The sequence below is a fragment of the Pleurodeles waltl genome, chromosome 3_1 (assembly GCF_031143425.1).
Source record: "Pleurodeles waltl isolate 20211129_DDA chromosome 3_1, aPleWal1.hap1.20221129, whole genome shotgun sequence".
Classification (NCBI taxonomy): Eukaryota; Metazoa; Chordata; class Amphibia; order Caudata; family Salamandridae; genus Pleurodeles; species Pleurodeles waltl.
This window is the reverse complement of record NC_090440.1, coordinates 724,541,987-724,558,052: the sequence shown is the minus strand read 5'-3', so window position 1 is coordinate 724,558,052 and position 16,066 is coordinate 724,541,987. Positions and strand designations below refer to the sequence as shown.

Here is a 16,066-nt window from a genome sequence, read left to right as displayed (position 1 = left end):
TAATCTTACTGTTAGGATTTGGCCCCCTTATGAATCTCTCATTATTTTTTTGCATATAAGACCGCTCTTCCTGCAAAGTATGAAAACATTTTTTTGGTGTAGACTCTCCCAAAAGTCATGGTCTGCAGCCTGTTTAAGGACGGTTTCTTGTATTATTTTTCTTGTCCGGGCGCCCCTTAACTTTACCCTGCCTAATGATGACCTTATAACTCATCAAAGGGGGCGAAATGTGAACATCCCACCAAACAGACTCGGTCTTCATTGTATTGTCAAGGAATTATTTCTTATATTTTAGAACTCAATCTGGCTTACTTGCCCTTAGTAAATTGTTATTATATGGCTCGGAACCTAGCACCTTCTTTGGTTTGCATCTTCTTAAGTATTTATAAGATATGCTTTATTTTTATAGCTAAAGTGTTCAGTGTGCTACCTGGAATATTTTGACATATATACACCTGAAGATTACATTGTAAATATTGGGAAATGAATCCCTACTGAATTATTGTTTCTCGTACTTTAACCTAGGTTCCTACTCGGTATAGTGGATTGTCCTCAGTTTTCTTTATCTGCACGACAATCATGTGCAATTGTTCATGTTTTTAAGAACAGCATTTATATCGAAAGCAAATTGATGCCACGTGTATGTGGCGGGATGTGTTTTTTCTTTTTGTGCTTTAGACAGTGATGTTACTAGGTATTATTTCGTTTTGAAGAAAAAAATGTAAGAAAGTGCATCGTACAGGTGAACACATCTGTTTCCATAAGGGGTATGAATGAATACGTTTTGAAGTGTGACTTGTCCTTTCAGTGCTTTGCATTGTATCGGCCCAACCCGCCTTGATCTAAAACGGGCCTTCCTGGACAGGGAAGAACGTGCTGGTTTGCAATAGCACTTTTCAGAATGAGTCAGCCTTATTTGAGGTTATTGTCGTTAGGAAATCAGCATTCAAGCTTTAAGTTATGTCGCAAAATGATAGTTCTTGAGTGGTTTGATAAAAGATAGCTTTCTACCCGTCAAGTCGCATCCTTTTCTATGCTCCAGTGTTTTGTATATTCTGTTGAAAAAGCTCACAAATACATTTGTATTTTTTGAAATGTAAAGCCTTTATAGCAAAACTCAGTACCTAGTAACAAAATATGTGAACGTCTCTCCATAACTTAGACTAATTCACCATGACGTGGATGGATGCCAGTGAAGTGCATTTGTCAGTAATCTGTGTTGTTGTGTTGAATACTGCTGAATGTTAATGTTGTATTTTTTTATTTAGATAAACTTAATCTGAAAATACCTTGGAAGAATTTATACGGCGAGGCAGTGGTTGCCACTCTTCAAGGCTTATACATCCTTGTTGTCCCTGGATCAAGTAAGTTATTTCTAATGTGTAAATTGCATCCGGGTGCATTTTCCATTTAAATATATTTGTAATAGCAGATGTGCGAAAAATTACGTATTAATATGTTGTGCACACCCGATACAGTACTGCTGAAAAACACACTGACCATAATAATATTGTGAGTTTAAAATTTGTCAATTTTGTGTACAAACGTTGAGTGTATTTCAGTAGGTGACCTTTTTAAAGTCCATTATACACCCAGTAGTATAGTACAGAGAATTTCAGTCTGATCGGTAGTATGACATTTAAAATGTACCTATAATACAATAAAGTGTAAGGAATGTTACGAGAAAAGTAATTATCGGCATTTTTGGCCAAAGGAAGAGCATAGGCAAGATGTGGAATTACATCAACATAAACAACTGGATGGGATGTTTGCAGGTAAATGAATCAAATTAGGAGTTTAGATTAAAAAGACAATGGTACACTGGTAGAGAGAATTATGCAAGGCTAACAAAAGATGGGGGAATAGGGTTTCCCCCAAATTTCCATAAAGCATGTATTGGCAAAAGGGCAAGTTTTTTTTTTTTTTTTCCAATGTGCCAATGTATGCAAACAGAGGCATGGCCTGCTACATAGTATGTTCAGGCAAATAAAATACACGTAGGAGAAAATGTATTAGGCAAGTTGCCCTGAGACCAGGCATAAATCATCTATGTATGTTAGACTTGCCAGCCTTAAGATAATCTTCCCCAAACATTTTGACTTTACCCCTCCTATTTTTCTAAAGCTGTTTTTGTTGGCCTTAGGACTCTGTGCACTTTACTGCGGGTAATCGGTGCTAAAGTCCTTGTGCTCACTTCCTAAAACATGGTAAAATTGACTTAGACCTGGTTGGTGTATAGCATTTACTTATATGTCCCTGGTAAAGTGGTATACCTTATACATAGGAACTGTAAATAAATACTGTAATGAAATGGCTCCCTGTTGCAGTTACCCCCCACTTTTTGCCTGATACTGATGCTGACTTGACTGAGAAGTGTGCTGGGACCCTGCTAACCAGGCCCCAGCACCAGTGTTCTTTCACCTAAATTGTACCATTGTTTCCACAATTGGCACACCCCAGGCACACAGATAAGTCCCTTGTAAAAGGTACCAGTGGTATCAAGGGCCCTGTGACCAGGGAAGGTCCCTAAGGGCTTCAGCATATGTTTTGCCACCCTAAGGGACCCCTCAACTAACACATGCACACTGCCATTGCAGATTGTGTGTGTTGGTGGGGAGGAAAAGGCAAAGTCGACATGGCACCCCCCTCAGGATGCCATGCACACAAAATGCTGCCTGTGGCATAGGTAAGTCACCCCTCTAGCAGCCCTTACAGCCCTAAGGCAGGGTGCACTATACCACAGGTGAGGGCATAGCTGCATGAGCAATATGCCCCTACAGTGTTTAAGTCTATTCTTAGACATTGTAAGTACAGTTGTGGCCATATTAAGTATATGGTCTGGGAGTTTGTCAAAAACGAACTCCACAGCTCCATAATGGCTACACTGAATACTGGGAAGTTTGGTATCAAACTTCTCAGAATAATAAACCAACACTGATGCCAGTGTTGGATTTATTAAAAAATGCACACAGAGGGCATCTTAGAGATACCCTCTGTATTTTACCCAATTGTTCAGTGCAGGACAGACTGGTCTGTGCCAGCCTGCTGCTGAGAGACGAGTTTCTGACCCCATGTGGTGAGGGCCTTTGTGCTCTCTGAGGACAGAAACAAAAGCCTGCTCTGGGTGGAGGTGCTTCACACCTACCCCCTGCAGGAACTGTAACACCTAGCAGTGAGCCTCAAAGGCTCAGGCTTCGTGTTACAATGCCCCAGGGCACTCCAGCTAGTGGAGATGCCTGTCCCGTGGACACAGGCCCCCACTTTTGGCGGCAAGTCCAGGGGAGATCATGAGAAAAACAAGGAGGAGTCACCCACCAGTCAGGACAGCCCCCAAGGTGTCCTGAGCTGAGATGACCCCTGCCTTTAGAAATCCTCCATCTTGATTTTGGAGGATTCCCCCAATAGGAATAGGGATGTGCCCCCCTCACCTCAGGGAGGAGGCACAAAGAGGATGTAGCCACCCACAAGGACATTAGCCATTGGCTACTGCCCTCCCAGACCTAAACACACCCTTAAATTCAGGATTTAGGGGCTCCCCAGAACCTAGAAAACTAGATTCCTGCAACCTGAAGACGAAGAAGGACTGCTGACCTGAAGCCCTGCAGAGAAGACTGAGACAACAACTGCTTTGGCCCCAGCCCTACCGGCCTGTCTCCCCACTTCAGGAAAAACTGCAACAGCGACGCATACCCCAGGGTCCAGCGACCTCTGAAGCCTCAGAGGACTACCCTGCATCTAAAAGGACCAAGAAGCTCCTGAGAACAGGGCCCTGTTCAACAAACCTGCAACTTTGCAACAAAGAAGCAACTTTTAAAAACCACACGTTTCCCGCCGGAAGCATGAGACTTTCCACTCTGCCCCCGGCTCAACCTGCGGAAAACTAACTCTACAGGGAGGACTCCCCAGCGACTGCGAGCCCGTGAATAGCCAGAGTTGATCCCCCTGGGCCTCCATAGCGACGCCTGCAGAGGAAATCCAGAGGCTCCCCCTGACCGCGACTGCCTGCTTCAAGTAACCCGACGCCTGGAAACCACACTGCACCCGCAGCCACCAGGATCTGAAGGAACCGAACTCCAGTGCAGGAGCGAGCCTCTGCCTAGCCCAGGTGGTGGCTACCCCGAGGAGACCCCCGTGCCTGCCTGCATCGTGGAAGAGACCGCCGGTTCACCCCATTGATCTCTATTGAAAACCCGACACCTGTTTGCACTCTGCACCTGGCCGCCCCTGTGCCGCAGAGGGTGTACCTTCTGTGCCTGCTTGTGTCCCCCCCGGTGCCCTACAAAACCCCCCTGGTCTGCCCTCCAAAGTCACAGGTACTTACCTGCTGGCAGACTGGAACCGGGGCACCCCTATTTCCACTGAAGCCTATGTGTTTTGGGCCCCACTTTGACCTCTGCACCTGCCCGGCCCTGAGCTGCTGGTGTGGTAACTTTGGGATTGCCTTGAACCCCCAACGGTGGGCTACCTTGGACCCAACTTTGAACCCTGTAAGTGTTTTACTTACCTGTGAACTTAACATTTACATACCTCCCCCAGGAATTGTTGATTTTTGCAGTGCCCACTTTTAAAATAGCTTATTGCCATTTTTGCCAAAACTGTACATGCTATTGTGACAATTCAAAGTTCTTAAGATACCTGAGTGAAATACCTTTCATTTAAAGTGTTGTTTGTAAATCTTGAACCTGTGGTTCTTAAAATAAACTAAGAAAATATATTTTTCTATATAAAAACCTAGTGGCCTGGAATTGTCTGAGTGTGTGTGCCTCATTTATTGCCTGTGTGTGTACAACAAATGCTTAACACTACCCTCTGATAAGCCTACTGCTCGACAACACTACCACAAAATAGAGCATTAGGATTCTCTAATTTTGCCACTATCTTACCTCTAAGGGGAACCCTTGGACTAAGGCTGTAAGGCCTGCTAGAGGAGTGACTTACGTATGCTGTGTTAGTGTAGGAAAGTGCCCCTTTTGGCATGGTTACCCCCCCACACACAATTTTTGCGTGATATTGATGCGGACTTGACTGAGAGTGTGCTGGGATACTGCTAACAGGCCCCAGCACCAGTGTTCTTTCCCAAAAACTGTACCATTGTTCCCGCAAGTGGCACACCCCTGGCACACAGTTAAGTCCCTTGTAAAAGGTAACCCTGGTACCAAACGCCCTGTGACCAGGGAATGCCCTAAATGGCTGCAGCTTGTATTACGCCACCTGGGGGACCCCTCACCAAGCACATACACACTGCCATTGCAGTTTGTGTGTGCTGGTGAGGAGAAAAAGACAAAGTCGAAATGACACCCCTCTCAGGGTGCCATGCCTACAAACCGCTGCCTGTGGCATAGGTAAGTCACCCCTCAAGCACGCCTGACAGCCCTAAGGTAGGGTGCACCATACCACAGGTAAGGCCATAGTTGCATGAGCAATATACCCCTACAGTGTCTAAGTCCATTTCTAAACATTGTAAGTGCAGTGTGGCCGTGCTGAGTATATGGGCTGGGAGTTTCTCATTACAAACTCCAGAGCTCCATAATAGCTTCACTGACTTCTGGGAAGTTTGATATCAAACTTTTCAGCACAATAAACCCACACTAATGTCAGTGTTGGATTTATTGAAAAATGCGCCCAGAGGGCATCTTAGAAATGGGCCCTGTATTTTAACCAAACTTCTAGTGCAAGACTGACCAGTCTATGCCACCCTGCCACTTCCAGATGAGTTTCGGACCATGTGGGGTTACAGCATTTGTGTTTTCTGTGGCCATAAACAAAGGCTGTCCTGGGTGGAGATGCTGAACGCCTCCCTCCTGCAGGAACTGTAACACCTGGTGGTGAGCCTCACAGGCAAAGGCCTCTTGTTACAGTGCCACAGGGCACTACAGCTACTGGAGATGCCTGGCCCTTAGGCAAAGTCCCACTTTTGGTGGCAAGTCTTGTGGGAAAATTAGGGAAAGCAAGTAGGAGTGACCACTTCAGCTGGGACCAACCCTAAGGTGTCTAGCACTGAAGTGACCGCCTCCTTGCAAAATCCACCATCTTGGTTTGGAGGATAGGGACCAATAGGGTTAGGTCTCAGAACACCCCGCCGCATAAGGAGAGGTCACCGGAGGGTGTAGTCACCCGCAGGGACAGTAACCATTGGCCACTGTCCTCTGACCCCGGTAACACCCCGAAATCAAGGATTAAAGGGCTCCTCTGAACCTGTCACGTCAGATTCCTGGTGACCTCAAGAAGATGACCAGAAGAAAGAAGGACTACTAAGCTGACCCTCAGCAGAGAAGACTGAAGACACCAACTGACTTTGCCCCAGCCCCAAAGCCTTGTCTCCAGGGTCTGAAGCCCTGCTACAAAAAGGCGACACATCCTGCAGGACCAGCAACCCCCTAAAAGCCTCAAGCAGACTGCCTGCACACAAAAGGACCAAGATCTCCCATGGACAGTGGCCCTGTCCAGGAAGATAATCCAGCACTGTCCCAGATCCGCAAGGCCTGCCGACTCTGCACCTGACACCCCCGGCCCGTGTCAGGTGACTTCACCGATTAGAGCTGGTCCCCAGGTGATTCTGACCTAGTGTCCAACCTGGATTGACCTCTCTTGTCCAACACTGATGCCTGAAGCCTAAATCCAGAGGACCCCCCTGACCGCAAGAGTGCCAGGCGGAAGTACCTCTGCACCCGCAGCCCCCTTGCCTTGGGGAATCTAAACACCCTTCCGGCAACGTCCAGCAGATGGCCCTCCTCCTTGTCCAGCCTGTGGTTCTCCTAAACCAACCTCCTGAACCCAGCCTGCAGCCTACTTGTGACCTCCAGGGTCCCCCCTTTTCAAAAGCATTTGGAGCCCGATGCGGTATTTGCACCCTGCACCAGCTGCCCCGGCTCCACTGAGGGTCTGTGTTTGGTGCTGACCTGTGGCCCCTCCGCTGCTCACCTAAACCCCCCAGGTCTGCACTCTGAAGACGTTGGTACTTACCTGCAAGCAGGCCTGATTCAGAGTGCCCCCAATCTCCATAGGAACCCATGTTAAATCTACATCACCTTTTGACCTCTGCACCCAGCCGGCCTCTTATTGCTGATGGAGGGTGTTTGGGTTTAACCTGAACCCCAACCTGTGAACATCCAAATCCCTAGAAACTGTAACTGTAAGTCTTGTACTTACCTCAAAATCGTACTTACTTTTTTCCCCAGAACTGGTTCTGAAAATTGCACTACTTTTAAAACCTATATGCTATTTACTCGAAAAACGTTTAACTCGCCAAATTGAAACAAAGTGGCGTTGATACATATGTCTGATACTTACTTACAAATGTACTTAACTGCAACCTGAATCTTGTGGTGCTAAAAATAAAGTAACATAATATATTTTTGTTACATAAAATCAATTGTACTGGAGTTAGTCATTGAGTGTATGCTTCAATTATTGCCTGTGAGTGTACAACAAATGTTTGCGCTACCCTCTGATAAGCCTAGCTGCTCGACCACACTACCACAAAGGACAGCATTAGTATTATCTACTTTAGCCTCTGTTAAGCCTCTGGGGAACCCCTGGACTCTGTGCACCCTATAACTCATTTTGATATAGTATATAGAGAGCCAGCTTCCTACAGTTAGCCTTTATGCCATGTTGTTTTTTTCACTTTTATCTGCACCAAGAAATGCCGTCTCAATGGCAGCCTGTCATGTGCTTGGTGAGGTGTCCCTTAAGGTAGCACAATTCATGCTGCAGTCCTTAGAGACACTTTTTAGTAACCCAGGCCCTCTGTATTAGGGGTACCATTTAATAGGGACTTACAGAGGGTGTTAAAGGTTTTGCCAATTGGAGAAACAACTATGCAGTTTTAGGGGAAAGAGATCTGGCACCGGGGCCCTTGTTAGCAGGGACCCAGTGCACTTTCAGTTGAAACTACAACTGAAATCAGCCAAAAAGTGGGGATGAGGATGGGGGGGGGGGGGGGTGTGACCATGCTAAAAGAGGGGCTTTCCTACATTGCAGTTTCAACCTGGCAAAGTAAACATTTTGTCAGGCCTATACCTTCCTTTTAAATGCATTTTGACCCTCTAATGTAGGCCCTGAACAGCCCATAGGGCAGGGTGCATTGTAATTAAAAAGTTGGATGTGTATATTTAAGTTTACATTTTGTCTTAGTTAAAAAAAAAAAACTCAGAAAATTGTTTCACTACTCTGAATAGGATAACATTGAGTTATTAAATGCTGCCTTTTGATTGGGAGCAGGTAGGAAAGTCAAGTTTGGTGCCTGAGGAATTGTAATTTAAAATCCTCTTTTAAGGTAAAGTCTGATTTTAAGTCCCAATTCTGAAAATGACACTAAGAAAGTTGGAATGTTCTTGTCCTAACCATTTGGTGCCTGTAGGCTGTTCCTGGGTCACATGACTAAGTGTAGTTGGCAGGTGTCCTTTGTATATTCCTCTGAGACAGCATCAAAGTAGACGGCCTGGGTGTTGGCAGAATGAGCCGTCTCTGACCTGATGGGGAGCAGAACTGTCATCTAGGAGACTTCCACTTCAATGTACTGTGCCCTGCCCTCACTTCAATGGACTGTGCCCTGCCCTCAAACAAAGGACTTCACACTAGCCTATTGTGCCTGCAGACAGACTTGGACCAGGTCAGGGAGGCAGGAAATTCCAAACACTTTTGAAAGGGGGGCATCCAGAAATCTATCCTATTGAAATTGAGGCACCAGATATAGAATTAGGATCCTCCAACCCATTCTTCACTTCTGAACCTGTGAACTTTGCTGGGAACAAGGACTGCCCAACCTTGAAGGCTGACTTGCTGCTGGGAATTGCTTTGCTGCCCAAAGGCCTGCTTTCCTGTTAAAGGCTCTTATGCTCCTGTGGGTTGACTTGCTGTGGCCAGCGTGCCTGACCTGTCAGTTTCAAAGGGTCAATTAGCTGGCCTCCTGTTCTGACTTAAGGCTCATAAGAGGCTTGTCGGTGCTGACAAAACTCTGTGCATCTCAATGCAGTACAACGCAGTTTGATGCTAGCACCGACCCAGCGCAACACATCTCACACTAGACAACAACGCATCTCAGTGCAAGTCCTCACAGCCCCAAGAGTTTCCTGGATGATGACATAGCACGCTGCATCTCAACTCCAGACTTCCTTGCAATCTCCCATCACTCAGCTTCATTGACTCTGCCTTTATACAACACATCTCGATGCCTGACCTTGCATCACTGCTCCTCTACAACGAACCCTCAATGCTGCCCACGCAGCTCAACGCAAGAATTCCACATATTGACACCCAGGCCAGAAGGTACTTTGTCAACAGACGAAACTCAGTCCTGTGTCTGGCCCACGCTCTATCATGGTCTGCCTGAACATGTGACTTGGACCCAGTCCCCTGCGACCAGATAAATGTTGTTATTGCATTTGGACTGTAACCACCAAAACCTTTAAAATGTATTCACTCTGGGTCTACTAACTGGATTTTTGTCATTTTGGTCTTGAATTATTTATTAAATTTCCTTCTGTTTTTCAAAATTTGTGTAGGATTCTTCAAGTGGGTGTGTGTGTTGTGTGTGTGTGTGTGTTGCGTGTTCCACAGATTGCCTTTAAATTAAGTCTGGCTGCTTTGTGCCAAGCTACCAGTATGTTAAGCACAGTTTAATTTGGCATTTGCTGGTGTTTCTTCCTGACACGGAGTGTGGCTTTTGCTTCAGCAGGGTTGTACCCTACTCCAATAACAACCCAAGTTTCTACAATGCATATTTGTGCATGGCTGTATTTATGCACATATATCAAATTGAAACCAGACGTATTGGCTTAGCAAAGCTTCTTTGTGTTGTTCCTTAGTGTGATGGCCCTAGCTGCAAAGAATGTACCTAGACTTGGGACCTGCTCTTGTTGTTCCTTAGGACTCAAGTTGTGCCTCGATGTGACCCAACAGGCCGAAACAAGTCTAGGGATTTTGTGTTGATAGGACACAGCTTCATATTTGGGCTGGTCTGTTCTTATTGGAGCAGGACTAAGGCTGATTTGCACATTTGCTTCCTCACTATAGTGGCATAGCCAACAAAAAAAACTATATACTGGAATGCAATCCAGATTACCTGTTTGAGATTATTACTTGCATGCCTCTTGCCATTTTGTTTCCTGAGTGCTTTTATATGTGTTTGCAGCTACATTAATGGTCGTTGTTGTTAGTTGTTGTTCTTGCTATGGTGACGGCTGTAGTGCTGTTGTCTCTAGTGTGGTAACTGTAATCTGCTGGAGACTTCTAGCTGCAGATTCTTTACCTTTGTATTTCCCCAGGTGTTAGACTGTATCCAGAAACTTTTGCGTGTGCAGTTATCCTGCATGCTGTTGAGTGGCTTTGTTTGATTTCGCACGGTTTTGTTGGTGCCAGAAGTGATGTTGCTGTCACCTATATGGGTGCCACCTAGAATCCCGGATGTCAGTTATTTACTTATCGTGGCAGTTAACACTTAACGGGGGAAGAGCTACCCCTCTGCCTCTCTTTGCCAGTTTTTTTTTTTACTTTTTGTCAACCATTTTTAGAGTGTGTGGAGGATGTCTTCAAGGTAGACAGGTTTTAAGCCGTGTTACGCATGTCACAGTACGATGTTGGTTATGGACCCCCATTTGTTCTGTTTATGGTGTCTCAAGTGCAACCATGACTCAGTCATGGTCGGACTGCCGGGCCATGACACCGAAAGCTTTGAGGAAGCGGTCCCTAAAGCTGCTTGCGGCCCCAGCAGTTGGAACCAGCAAGCACGACTCCTAGGAGGTCTCAGTCCAGATCGAGGAGAAGGTCACAGGACCACTCCAGGAGCCCCAACTCCTCTTCGTCCAACTCGAGATCCTCAGGGCACTTGGGGAAGAGGCACAAGAAGAAGTCTGAATTGACTTCCACTTCACCTCCATCGGCCAATGCTACAAGTGAGGAAAATAGGCGTTCCGTGCACGGTTTTGTGGAGCCATAGCCTAGTCTGACTCTGTGCCTCCCCCTGTATCTGGGAGCTGGAGCAACCCCCATTCAATTTAAAGTATTTGATGAGGTCATGCGCCTCGTCTTTGTGCCGGCTGACCCCTCCGTGAACGCCTTTGGGGCCCACAGAGTTGGAGGAGGCCCAATTAGGTTCTGCGCCGATGGCTCCGGCCTCGACTCTGATAGGGTCTCACAGATCGATGCCGATTGTGCCAACGCAACCTTCTCCAGTGCTGATCCTGATGCCAATTCTCATGGTGTTGGCATTCTCATCCCTAACGACTTGGAGTCGGAACAACGTTGATTGATGCCGGTTCTGGTGGCGGCAGGGCCGATTGGTCCTAGGTCATTGCCTGAGCAGTTTATAAAGCAGCCAGGCATGGGGGATGAGTGGGAGGGGTCACTGGACCCTTTAGAATACCAGTTAGAGATCCCAAAATCATTGGACTGGGATGAGGAGCTAGGTAATGCCAGTGGACTGGACACCTCTGCAGATACTGGCTTGCTTTTTTCACCCACCATGGCTACGGAGGAAGCAGCATCTTATGCAGTGGTGGTGAAGAGGGCAACAGAGGTCCTTGACCTTGAACTTCCCTCAGTGGTGGTAAGACTAACGTCTTGTTCGAAGTGCTTCAGCTGGGGCTTCCTCATCCAAAACCCTATTGCCCACTAATGAAACACTGACTGATGTCCTTCTGGGAACTTATCCGAGCCCAGCACGAGGGCTCCTGTGATTAGGACAATTGCCAGCTGCCATGCCTTCCCCCGAGTGATCCTATTTTCCTCACCCAACACTGCACCCTTGAGAGCTTGATAGTCCAACCCTTAGCTTCCCATGCTGCATTCCTCTGTCTCTCCCCCGGGCAGGGAATCCAAGAGGCCCAATAGCTTAGGCAAGAAAATGTTTTCTTGCACCACTTAGCATTGTGGTCAGTAAACACTGCATGCCTCGCGGACCGTTATTTCCATACCTTGTGGGATACGGTTGCACAAGTGCTGCCACAGGTCCCGGAGGAGAACATCCTCTCCCAAACAGTGCAAGATGGGAGAGATGCATCTTCATTTTTTTTTTTTAACCTCTTTATTTAGATTTATGCGGATGTATATCACACAAATGCCTCCACAGTGATAAACATGCATAACCGGTGTTGTAGAATAAGGGGTTAATACAAAGTTTCAAACACAGTTTGTATATCACACTTTTGTGATACATTATGTGATACATAAATGGAGCCGACACAATATGAATAATTGATACAAGTGATGAAAAATGATTGATTTTGCAAAATCAATCCTGGTGCAAGTGCATAAATCCTAAACTGAAACCATAACAGATCAGCTGACTGATTAGCAGGAGGCCCCTCCCATGGTCAGGAATCAGCCCTAGGAGGCCTCCACATGAACTCCAACAGTGGGGCATCTAAAGGGGGAAAACAAGCATCCTATATATTGGTTGTCCTTCTTGTGATTGCAGTGAAAAATAGTGGGGAAGGCGAGGGGCAGCCAGGCCACGATACCCCTCCTCAAAGAAGCTTGGCAGGGCAGATAAGCTGAGGTGGTGTGAAGCAAGAAATAAATCAAGTAGAACGGCCTACCTCTGCTCCCGGGCCATCGCTGGCACCCTGCGGGAGTGGGTGTAGTTTGGCATGTAATCTGAGTATACAAGCGTCCCACATAGTAGCAGTAACAGTGCCGACCTGGATCCTGCAGTCCTTAGCCATTGCATCTGCCTCTGCAAGGGCCCATTTATGCATCACTCTGAGCCAGCTGTCTATTGCTGGCGGCTGAGGGGCCTTCCAGGCAATAGCTATAAGTCTTTTGAACAAAGTCTGAGCTCAGTCCACAAATCTCAGATAATCCTTGGTGCGTTTAGAAAGTTTCATAATTCCCAATAAGCACTGTAGCAGCTCACAGGCAAAGGGAACATCAATGATGGCCAAGAGATGCTCTTGTACCTGTTCTCATGCACATTGTAACGGCAAGCACTCCCATACCACGTGAAGGAAAGTGGCATCCGCACAGCCACATCAGGGGCACATTGGTGAGGACGTTGGAAATATCTTATGTAGACTATGTGGTGCAAGATAAGTCTCATGTAAGAAGTTGAAGTGAGTGAATTTTAAGCAAGCATTTCACAAGATCATTTTCACCCTTTCCAGTGCCATGGACCATTGTTGGACAGTTCTATTTTAAGACCTACCTCCCATTTCTTTCTACTGTGATCTGTGTGTGGCGGCTGTTGCCCGCAATGTTGCATACAAGACTGAGACCGTCCACCAGCCCAACCCACGGGTCAAGAAGCACCGCAACCCTAAGTGTACCAGCGGCTCACACTGACCTAAGGCCCAGATCTCCCCTATCACTGCCCAGAGTCCCATATTAGTCAAAAAGAGACCAGCCCCAACCCCAACCCCATAAGTCCCTCTCAGCTCCTAGAAAGACATCAAAGTCCCTTCCTTATACAAGTCTCCTAAGTGCTCAAGCCCAGCATCTCGCCACGGGAGCGAGTCATGAGCTGTCACGCACCAAAGCGGCAGCTGCGGGGGGCGTAAGGCGTTGGTGCGCATGAGGATTGGACATAGCAATTCCAGACCATCTTTAGCGCTTAGGTAAGTCTCCCAAGTGTCTTGACTGGCAGGCCAGAGGCAAGCAGCCAGCCCAGTACATTAATAGTCCCTAGGTCTGTCTTAACCAAGCCTCATTCTACCGCCCCAGCACCTGCAAACCATCACAATTGGCCACTGCAACTGAGCCACCACAAAATTCAATTCTAGGTCATGAATAGCCAAGCCCCCCTCTAAGTTAGGGCAACACAATAAATTGAATGCTACTCGCTTTCAATCGGCCCCTAAATCAGATCCTGCTCTAAGCTCCGCAAGGGTTCGAAAAAAGGATCTAGGAGGAAGAGCAGTAAATAGTAGTGAAGTCACGGCAGAACCACCATTTTGGCCACAGAAGCCCTACTGATGGCAGAGTGGGGGAGACGGGTACAGAAATCCAGAGACCGGCGCTTGGAATCGAGGGCCCTGCCATGATTGGCATCAACCAGATCCCTTTCCGAGTGATAAATGTTAACACAGGGATATTAAAAAGAGTCAAAAGACCATGGAAGTCATTCCGTATGTAATGCCTCATGTTGAGGCACTTCTCTCTGAAGTAATGGAAAAATACAGGACTTGTTCCCATTAATCCTGAGACCAGATAATATTTAGAAATCATCCACTAAGTCATACTGCCTACGCAGTGTGACTGCATGATCCCGCAAATAAATAAGTACATCATCCACGTACAAGGACATGACATGTCAGTCAGTTTTAATCTTGATACCCCCAATCAGGGCCCCTCTTCCGTAATTGGGCTGCCAAGGGCTCCATGGCAAGAGCAAAAAAGTATAGGTTAGAGGGAGCAGCCCTGTCGAGTTCCTTTATGAACCTCGAAAATGCGCGAGATCTGATGGCCCATGCAGACCTGGGCGCATAGGGTAGTGTACATCAGCTTAATCCAACAGGAGAAATAAGGACCCACTCCAAAAGCCTCCAGAACCTGGAGCAGATATGTCCAATCAAACACCTTTTCAAAAACTGAGGATACATCTACTGGTATATCATATCTCATGGACATAGCATCTATAATATGGCAGAGAATACGAATATTGTTATGCATCACTCTGTGGGGTACTAATCCACATTGATCGGGGTGGACAAGTGATTTGAGAGTTGGGAGCAGCCAGTTGGCCAGGGTTTTACTTACAATCCTATAATCAATGTTTAGCATTAATAGGGGCCATTATGAGCCTACATCCAGGGGGTCCCATCCCGATTTCGGTACCACCACTATCCGAGCTTCCCACATGCTGTCAGGCAATGTACTCAGATGGTGGCCCTCTTGGTAGACCTAGAGCAATTGTGGAACCAGAGAGGCATAGTAGCCCAGGAAACCCATCGATACTAGGGGTTTTCCCACATGCCATTTAGTGTATAGCTTGGTGGATCTCTTCTATTTGGAGTGGCTGTTCCAACTCCAAAAGTTGTAATGGGGGTAGTGGGTGTAGCGAAAGCGAATCCAAAAAATCACGCACTTTTTGTTTTGTAGAAGCCCGTCCCTGTCACGTATAACACCAATCAGTGTGCAGGGGGACTAGGTGTGTAGCAGCCATGCTAATGTACGGCCAGGTTTATCTCCCTGTGTGTGCTGTTGAGTGATGTAAATCTTATAATCATAATCACACAGCCTCCGGGATTCCTCTTGGTATTGACGATGTGTGCTTATTGGACAGGAGCTGTCCTCGTCTTTCTCAAACATCCTTATGTGACACCCCAGATCTAACACAGAGTGGGTAAGCCAGTCCGCATACCCCAGCTAGTGGCCATACAGTGTCCCCTTATGACAACCTTCAAGGCATCCCACTCTAGCCCCCTATATCCTGCAGTCCCTCTTTTATCCCCCAAAATAACCAGTGATGTGGGCGGCCAATATTGCTCTGTAGGCAGCATCTTGGAGTGTCTCTGTGCTGGAATGCCATGTTGGTATGGATGTCCGTGTCCCCCCTGATAAAATGTTACCATTAGGGGATTGTGGTCTGAGAGTCCTACCCAAATAACCGAAAATGTGAATGAGGGGCCAGCATTATGCGTTCTAGAAAAAGTAATATAAGTGGGTGTGCACCTGATGGCCTGGGGCATAGTAGGAGTACTCTGACTCTCCTGGGTGTCCCAAGCACCAGACATCTATCAAGCTAGTATGACCAGACCGAATTGTTGGAAGTGTTTGGTCACCAATATGCCCAGAGTTCCCGGGAGAGTGTGTAGTGATCTAGCAAGATGAGTGTCATGAATACAATTAAAGTTACCTTCCCAAAAACCTGGTCCCTGGTGGTCCAGAAGCATGGTCGGAGAGAGGGTATAATTTGGCACCCTGAGCCGTATTGGGTGCATATTCTGATATCACATATAAAGGTCACCCTGCTAATTTCCCTTTGAGTATAACATATCTGCCTTCGGGGTCAATGAGTGTCTTAGAGTTTACCAGAGGTACTTCAGGGATGACCCAGATGAGTACCCTTCTGGCATATGCTGAGTAACTAGTCCCATAAACCTGCCCACTCCATTGCCTCTTCACTTTC

General features: G+C 46.8%; 1 protein-coding gene across 1 annotated transcript in view; it reads left to right on the top strand.

The window, feature by feature from the left end:
• Positions 1-16,066, top strand: part of LOC138284568 (intermembrane lipid transfer protein VPS13C-like) — a 953,192-nt gene that overhangs the window by 248,740 nt on the left and 688,386 nt on the right. The window contains exon 4 of the mRNA XM_069223471.1: positions 1,269-1,364. Coding sequence (XP_069079572.1) covers positions 1,269-1,364 — 96 coding nt within the window. The remainder of the gene's footprint in view (positions 1-1,268; positions 1,365-16,066) is intronic.